This window comes from Peromyscus eremicus, chromosome 18 (assembly GCF_949786415.1).
Source record: "Peromyscus eremicus chromosome 18, PerEre_H2_v1, whole genome shotgun sequence".
In the NCBI taxonomy this organism is placed as follows: domain Eukaryota; kingdom Metazoa; phylum Chordata; class Mammalia; order Rodentia; family Cricetidae; genus Peromyscus; species Peromyscus eremicus.
Window position 1 is genome coordinate 13,883,973 of NC_081434.1, and position 8,760 is coordinate 13,892,732.

The 8,760-nt window shown below is 44.7% G+C and overlaps 1 protein-coding gene across 1 annotated transcript in view; it reads left to right on the forward strand.

Moving 5' to 3' along the window:
* Tmem19 (transmembrane protein 19) overlaps positions 1-8,432 on the forward strand; it is a 22,125-nt gene extending 13,693 nt beyond the window's left edge. Inside the window, 5 exon segments of the mRNA XM_059245612.1 lie at positions 1,149-1,286; positions 1,630-1,688; positions 1,690-1,885; positions 5,020-5,229; positions 7,061-8,432. Coding sequence (XP_059101595.1) covers positions 1,149-1,286; positions 1,630-1,688; positions 1,690-1,885; positions 5,020-5,229; positions 7,061-7,224 — 767 coding nt within the window. The 3' untranslated portion in view covers positions 7,225-8,432.
* Positions 8,433-8,760: the final 328 nt, after the last annotated feature.

An 8,760-nucleotide genomic window follows, 5' to 3' on the forward strand; every position in this document is an offset into this window, starting at 1 on the left:
AGCTGTTCTGATGAGCACAAACTCTGAGAAACAATATAAATCGACAGGTCAGAAGGAGGTGCCCTCCTTGGGGCAGAGCTCACTCAGCAAGTGTGACACCCTCCCTTGCACAACCACAGTCGGTATCCCTGGTGAGGAGAGAGGGCCATCAGACGCTTCCAGATGGGATGCACTGAGGACACACTTCACCCATATGGCACATGGGCCAGCCGGAATATGTAACCCCAGACAGAGAGAGCATCCTGAAACATCAAGCTCCTTCAGGTGCGGGCATCCTCTCCAAACATGTTTGCTTGTTTGTATACATGAGATCCTACGTGGCACAGACTAGTCTCAAACTCTTAGGGCTCTGGACATCCTCCTGCCTCAGTCTTCTGGACAGTTAAGAGTACAGGCATGTGTTGTGAATGCTTCCTTAAAAATCAGTCACCATTTGAAAACTGAAGGCTGCCTGACACCAGAGAACAGTGTTAAAACTCCAAAATCACAGTCATAAAAGTTCTTGCAAGATTTTGAGAAGTGTATCTTCCTTTGACTTTTCATTTTAAAAGAAAATCCAGGATGTAAGGGAGGGAAATGCAAAAGTTAGAGACTTGTAAAATGATAATCTGCTCTCCCGAGAGCGGTACAGGGCAGTTTGAAAAATCTCCAGATTTACCTTCTGTTCTGACTGCTGTATAATGTTTATGGCCGAATAATTAAGTCATTCTCATCTTCAAATTGAGGTAGATAGAAAGTCTGCCTTAAAATGATCTTATATCGTTGTCTGAGATCAAAATATGGTTGAAAACTATCAGTTAAAATGGCTTCAGTTTGCTGCTTGGTAGTAACTGAGTTGGAATCATGAAGATGTGCTAGAAATGTATGTCAGATTTTAATTTGAAAATAAATGAGCTGGGCAGTGGGTGGCGCACGCCTTTAATCCCAGCAATCAGGAGGCAGAGCCAGGTGGATCTCTGTGAGTTCGAGGCCAGCCTGGTCTACAAAGCGCAAAGCTACATAGAGAAACCCTGTCTTGAAAAACCTAAATTTATTTATTTATTTATAAATAAATAAATAAAATGAAAAAGATTCTTTTTTTTTTTTCTCTCAAAATATCAGTTTCTGGATTTAAGTCTAATTCTGTGCTTACGTGTGTTTTCTTCTAGGGCTAGTGGTTGGATTTATCTTAACCATTGCAAATTTCAGCTTTTTTACCTCTCTGCTGATGTTTTTCCTCTCATCTTCAAAACTCACCAAATGGAAAGGAGAGGTGAAGAAGCGTCTAGATTCGGAATATAAGGAAGGTGAGATGAATTATTCTGACACTGCTTCATCCTAACAGGAGCTTTTGATCAGAAGCCGTCAGGCTGGAAGGACAATGAATCTTATCTGAGGACGGCTTCTGTAGCCTAATTCAATTCATTATTTCTTGTGCCACAACAACAAGTAACTGCAGGATTTTCGTGTGAGTCTGATGTTATTCATTCTGCATTTATTAATAACAGTATAGAATATGGACAAAGATACCTTGCCACTTTTATTTTTTTAAGCTACTATACTTTTCTGAAACTTAAAAATATATGTTTCTATAAATGATTATTTTTTTCCTTTTTCTTTCCATTCCTCCATCTGCTTGCCTGTCTCCAGGAGGCCAAAGGAACTGGGTTCAGGTATTCTGTAATGGAGCCGTGCCCACGGAGCTGGCCCCTGCTGTACATGATAGAGAATGGCCCCGGGGAAATGCCCATAGATTTCTTCAAGCAGCCCACTGCTTCCTGGATGTGTTTGTCTCTCCTGGCTGCGCTGGCCTGCTCTGCTGGAGATACCTGGGCTTCTGAGGTTGGCCCAGTTCTGAGCAAAAAGCTCACCTCGGCTGATAACAACCTGGAGAAAGTTCCAGTTGGTGAGTTTTGTGTGTGTGTATGTGTGTGTGTGTGTGTGTGTCTGTGTGTCTGTGTGTGTGTGTCTGTGTTGCATATGCGCACATTTGGAAGCCAAAGGTCAGGCTTGGGTGTATTTCTCAGGAAGCCATCCACTCTTTTTTTTAGACAGTGTCTTATTGGTGAAATTATTAAGGCCACTCCACATAGTTAAAAAGGGAGGCTTATTTTGTGGGGTAACTTACAAGTAAAGGGATAGGTTACAGAGTCTGGGAAAGGTGTGTCACAGTCCGGCGGTGTTCTCTGGAGAACTCTGCTCGGTCTAGCTCCAGCATCCAGGGTCCAGGAACCAAGAGAGTCCGCGCATCCGGAACTCGGGTCTTCAGGGTCCTCTCTCTTGGCCCCCACCTTGTAGGCGTGACAGTTACTGAAGCCTCATTGGGGGTTGGAACTTCCAGATCAAAGCTGGAATGGCTGCCCCACTACAGGTGTCTCTCCTTGGTCTAGTGCTCTCCAAGTAGGCTTTGCTGGCAGGACAGCAGGCCAGAAGGACGAACCTGCCTCATCAGTGCTGGGCTTGCAAGCACATGGTACCACACCCGACTTTTTCCTTGGGTTCTGGGAACTGAACCCAGGCTCTTGGGCTGACATGGCCATCACCTTTCGGACAGGGCCATCTCCCCAGCCCCAGCTGTGAGTCTTGATTTGAGTTTGCTTAGTACAAACTAAGAGCCAAACCTCTTGAGTTAATGTTTTCCTTTAGAGCCTTTTACAGTTTATATTTGGTCTTCTTAATTGTAAGTTGGTGATTATATCTGTAGAGAATGTGAATGAGCACAGAGCAATGGAAAAGGAAAGGAGGACCCTCAAGTATTGAGGGCCATATGTATTTGAGACAGGGTCTCTGTGTGGCATTGGCTATCCTAGAACTCACTCTGTAGACCAGGTTGGCCTTGAACTCACAGAGATCTGTCTGCCTCTGCTTCCCGAGTGCTGGGATCAAAGGCATGCGCCACCACCGCCCAGCTCAATTATGTTTTTAACATAGAGTTTGCCCTACAAATCTATGGGTTCAATCAACATTGGATTATATATATCTAAAGAAAACAGTTTCATGGTGGGGGCGGGCTTGAGAGATAACTCAGCAGTTAAGAGTGCTTGTTCTTACAGAGGACTCAGTTCAGTTCCCAGCACCATCATGGCGGCCCACAACTATACCTCCAGTTCCAGAGGTGCCTCAGACCCTCTTCTGACCTCACGGCACCAGGCATGCACACACCATGCACAGACATACATGCAAACAAAACACTCATAAACAAAAAATAAAATTTTATAAAACGGAGCGTTGCTGGAGAAATATCTGAGTAGTTAAGCGCACTGGGTGTTTCCCGGAGGATCCAGGTTTGATTCCCAGTACCCACATGGCGATTGACAATCCCTGCAGTTCCAGGGGATATGATGGCCTCCTTAGCCATCAAACACAAAATGATATGCTGACGTGCATGTAGGCAGAGCACTCATAAACAGAAAAAAAAAAATCTTAAAAAGAGCAACCCTTCCAGTCCTTTTTCCTTATGATTACTCACTAAACAATGTTGTATAACTGTTTACAGTAACTATTTAGTGTAGTAGTAACTGGAGTTGGGAGGACAGGGTTGATCTGTGTAGCTGGCCTCGAACTCAGAGATCCTCCAGCCTCTGCCACCAAGTGCTGGGATTAAAGGCATGGGCCACCATGCCTGATGTAGTAATTATGAGTAATCCAAAGTATGTGGAAAGGAGGCTGTTAATAGGTTATATGCAAATAGAATTATCTTTTGATTTTATTCCTGTGATCCTAGAGATCAAAATTTTGCATATGTTCATGTCTCAGTTTCCCTTCCCGTTGCTGTGATAAAATACTCTGACTAAAGAACCATAAGAGAGGCTAGGCGGTGGTGGCATACACCTTTAATCCCAGTACTCAGGAGGCAGAGCTAGGCAGATCTGTGTGAGCTCGAGGCCAGCCTGGGCTACAGAGTGAGATCTAGGAAAGGCGCAAAGCTACACAGAGAATCCCTGTCTCGGGGAAAAAAAAAAAAAAAAAAAAAAAAGAACCATAAGAGAAAAGTGTTTATTTGGCTCACGCTTCCAAGTTACATCCCATCGTTACAGGGAAGTCAGGGCAGCAGAGAACCTGAAGCAGGTGGTCACGTCACAGCCACAGTCCAGAACCGAGAGCTGTCCGTTAACGCATGCCTTTGGTGTTCCGCTGGCTTTCCCTGTCTACTCTTGTACAGTCCAGGATCCCTGCCCAGGGCATCATGCAGGTCTTCCTGCCTCATTTACTGTAACCAAGGTAATCCCCACCAGGCACGCCCACGGGCCAGCCTGATCTAGACAGTCCTTCCCTGAGGCACTCCCCAGGTGACTCTAACTTTTGTTAAGCTGACAATTAAACTAGCCGTCATGCTCAGCCACTTTCCCGCTGCTGATCTACCTCCCCAGCCTAGAGGACTTTCTCCCAAGTACAGCATGGTTGCGCTTGTGTATAACCTGGGAAAATAGCTGACTGCCCAGAAGTTGGGGATAGACTGGTTGCCAGCGGCTAGAGAGAGGAGAGAGACGAGGAAAGATCGACCGTGGGAGCTCAGTAGACAAAAGCGAGATTCTGGTGTTGTAGTCTAGAGCAGGTGACTAGAGACAACTTAGGCTAGGTTATCCTTTGTAAGAGCTAGAAAAATGGGATGTTTAATGCTTTCACCATAAGGAATGACAAGTATTTGAGGTAGCTGTGGGTCCTATGATCTAAATATTCAACAGTGTATGTATGTATTCCCATGGCAGTGTCCCATAAGTGTGCAACTTTCACATAGCAGCATTTTGATTTTTGTTTCTTGGGGGCAGAGGTGGGTTCTGGAGATTGAACCTGGGATCTCATGCGTGCTTAGCAAGTTCTCTCTACCACAAGCTGCATCTCCAGCCCCTATGTATTAGTTGTTTGTTTTTTGTGTTGGTTTTTTTTTTTTTTTTTTTTTTTGAAGAGAGAGAGCGCTCTTTTCTTTGAATTCATTTTAATTAGGCATGTACCCGTGTGGGGTTTTGTTTTGTTTTGCTCACCTTGGTATCCCTCACTTGCTGAGTCCTAACCAGATGATTTGGTGTGTTTCTCCTTCAGGAACCAACGGAGGCGTCACCGTGGTGGGGCTCGCCTCCAGTCTCCTTGGTGGGACCTGTGTGGGCCTGGCCTACTTCCTCACACAGTTGCTGTTTGTGAATGATTTAGACATCTCTGCTCCCCAGTGGCCCATAATTGCATTTGGAGGTCTGGCTGGGTTACTAGGCTCAGTTGTGGACTCATACTTAGGGGCAACAATGCAGTTTTCTGGTAAGAGCATCTTTTTTTTTTTTTCTTTTGTTTTTTCGAGACAGGGTCTCTGTAGCTTTGGAGCCTGTCCTGGAACTCACTCTGTAGACCAGGCTGGCCTCAAACTCACAGAGATCCACCTGTCTCTGCCTCCCGAGTGCTGGGATTAAAGGCGTGCACCACCACTGCCAGCTGTAAGACAACATCTTATTGTAACTTTTGTTTGAAGAAATAGGGAAGAAATATGAGCACTTTAAAAACTTGAAAAAAAAAATGTACCGATGAAACCAACCCAAATGCCAGAAGTGACAGGGGAAATCTCTTTAATTTTGGTTTTCTTATTCTTTTGTGTTAAACTAATTCAGAGAGATTTCTAAATCCTAAGGAACAGTGAGTATAGTGCAAGAAACAAACTTTGATTTTAAGCTGGCACCAAGTCAGTCCTAGAAAAATGGGACACTTGGATCAGATCTTTTTTTTTTTTTTTTTTTTAAAGATTTATTTATTTATTTTGTACGCCTGCCGGCCAGAAGAGAACACCAGATCTCGTTACAGATGGTTGTGAGCCACCATGTGGTTGCTGGGAATTGAACTCAGGACCTCTGGTAGAGTAGCCAGTGCTCTTAACCTCTGAGCCATCTCTCCAGCCCTGGATCAGATCATTTTAATGCCCCTGCTTCCATTTGTTTTTGCCAAGTGCATTCGATAATTATACTCGTCTGGCTACGTGAGTGGCCTGCTTTCCTGGGGTGGTTATCCCCACCATGACATTCTGTCCTCACCCCTGAGGCTTTTGTCTCTCGGTTGATTCGTTTCTAAAACAAGCTCTTGTTATATTGCCCAGGTTGGCCTTAAACTCCTGCACTTAAAGCTTCCTTCCTGCCTCAGCATTCCTAGTACCTGGGACTTCCCTTAGCTGTCACAGTTAAGTTTTTACTCATGATATGTGGCAACTGGAGAGTTGACTCAGCACTTAAGACTGTTTGCTGCTCAATCAATCATGGGGACCAAAGTCCAGATCCCAGCACCCACATCCAGCTGTCCATAGCTCTGACTCCAACTCCAAGGGACCTGACTTCCTCTTGTGGCCTCCACGTGCACCCACACGTGTGCTTGTACAGACAGACCCATGCACAAGCACACACAATCTTAAAGAGAAAATATATAAGTGTGAGTTTTAGTGTGCCTGTATTTTATTCTGTTTGTGCTGTTTTTGAAAATGTTGGGAGTAGGTGGTTTATTACGAGCAGAAACTATGATCAAGCCCTCAGTAGATGCAGGATCCAGTGGTGGCTCACTGTGTCCAAGTTAGCACCTTGTCGCTGTGTCCTCCTGTGAGCAGAGGGCCCAGCTGCTCCCTGCAGCCTCTTTTTATAAGGTTGTCAACCCTGTTCATGAGAGCACAGCTCTCGGGTTTGATCGCCTCCCCCACCCCAGCTCGTCTACATGCTGTCACATCCAGTCTTCCCTTACAGAAGAAGCATAGATGTGAGTCCCAACAGCCCTCTTTGCAGCCATACCACACTGGTCCCTGATGTCCCGTTCTGAGGCCAGGTGTGACCCCAGACGTTGGACCCCCAGGTTTGACTTAGAGAGACCACTGGGAAGCCAGGCCTTCCATTCCTAAAGGAACTCCAGAGATATGAGAGACCACTGCTGAGGTGCTGTAAAGTCCCCCTGTGCAGGAAGGTCTTTTAGAATCAATTAAATATATAACACGTGTCAGTCATCCCCCACATCATTGTACAAAGCACTGAGACTCTTGCACAAATTGTCTCCTCTGGAGAAAAGTGCTTGTTTGCTCTTCCTAACGGTCGCTTGTGTCTCCCACACCATTCTCCTTCCATCTCAGGTCTGGATGAAAGCACCGGACTGGTGGTCAGCAGCCCGGCCCCGGAGACTAAACACATAGCAGGGAAGCCCATCCTGGACAACAATGCCGTGAACCTCTTCTCCTCGGTCTTGGTCGCCCTCTTGCTCCCAACAGCCGCTTCGGGCTTTTGGCCCAGAGAGTGACCTTTCTTTCCTTCCCAACTGGGTGATACTGGTGAGTCCAGCTGAATTTGCCATGTGAAGATTGTTTTCCCTAGTGAATAATTTCACCAATCCTGGGGACGCCGGCTCCTCCCGTGCTCCATTGTGGTGGGATTCCATCATGCCCTTTCAGCTCCTTTCATAGCCTGACGTCTTTGTGGTGAAAGGTGAAAGTGCATAAAAGTTATGCACATTTTTCTTCTGCTGCATGAAGTTTCGTGATCGATGGAGCTGTTATTTCCTCTGTGGTTGTGTGCTGAGCTGAGAGTCTACATGGTCTCCATAAAATGTTGTTTTGTTCGGCTTCTAAAAACCAAGTGTGTTGACAATTGAAAATGGTTTCCACTTGTATAGAAACATACCACTATGACAGTTGCCCCAAAGTTATATCTGCTTTAATGACTTAACCCAGTACACATGGAAGCCCAAAGAAGTACACTAACTGGAACTTTCCCCATTCTCTTTCTAGTCACAACTGTGAAAAATGCAGGCATTGGTACTCCACATTTTTCTTCCTTTCTCCCAACTAATAATGTCATTGTTTGGACAAATTTCTCTTTCAATCACATTAGAAAATGTAAAGAAAAAAAAATTTTTTTTTTCCGAGACAGAGTTTCTCTGTGTGGCTTTGCACCTTTTCTGGAACTCACTTAGTAGCCCAGGCTGGCCTCAAACTCACAAAGATCCGCCTGCCTCTGCCTCCCGAGTGCTGGGATTAAAGGCGTGTGCCACCACCGCCCGGCAAGAAAATTATTTTTTACAAAAAGAAATCACTTAGAATTTCACCTTCTGGATGAAGGTATATCTTGGTGGTAACACTCACCTCAGATACACAGTACCCTGGTTTAGATGGCCAGCACTGAAAGGAAGTTTACACTTTATGCGTTCATGTCTTTGAAATACACGTAAGAATCTGGGTGCCACACTGCCATGTGGAACAGTTAATGAGTCACTGGAAAAATAGTGTAATTATTTTTTAAATTTACTTTCATTTGAACTTTGAACTTAATTTTGTAAGTGCCTGGAAATGCTGTGATTTCCCATCAGGAACCTTCTAAGTCATGCATTCCTTTTCTTTGTAGCCTCAGCCTAAGTGGATTCTGTTTGTGACTGTGTTCTTCACTGTGTCTTACCTTGTACAAAAAAGGTTTTGAAGGAGCAGGTTATTTTATTAAATATGTCCTAAAATATTTCTTGTCTGATTTCCTATCCTTTCTTCCCCTTCCCACTTCCATTCTTGATGAAATCAAGGAAGAACTCCCTGAATCAACTGCTACCAGAGTGAATGCCGCTTACTATCTCTAGTAGTGTCTACCGTCACAGGTTATTGATTTAAAACTTGATTGGACTGGAAAGAAAATGAAACTGTTGACACCCTTACTCCTGAAATCATCAACTCAGCCATTCGAAAGCATTGGCTTTTAATATTGGGTATACCTTGGAAGCGCCTGAAAATGTAGAAAAAGTACTGATGTCTGTGGTGCAGTTCGGGAACTGAACTTTAAAGCTCTGCACATG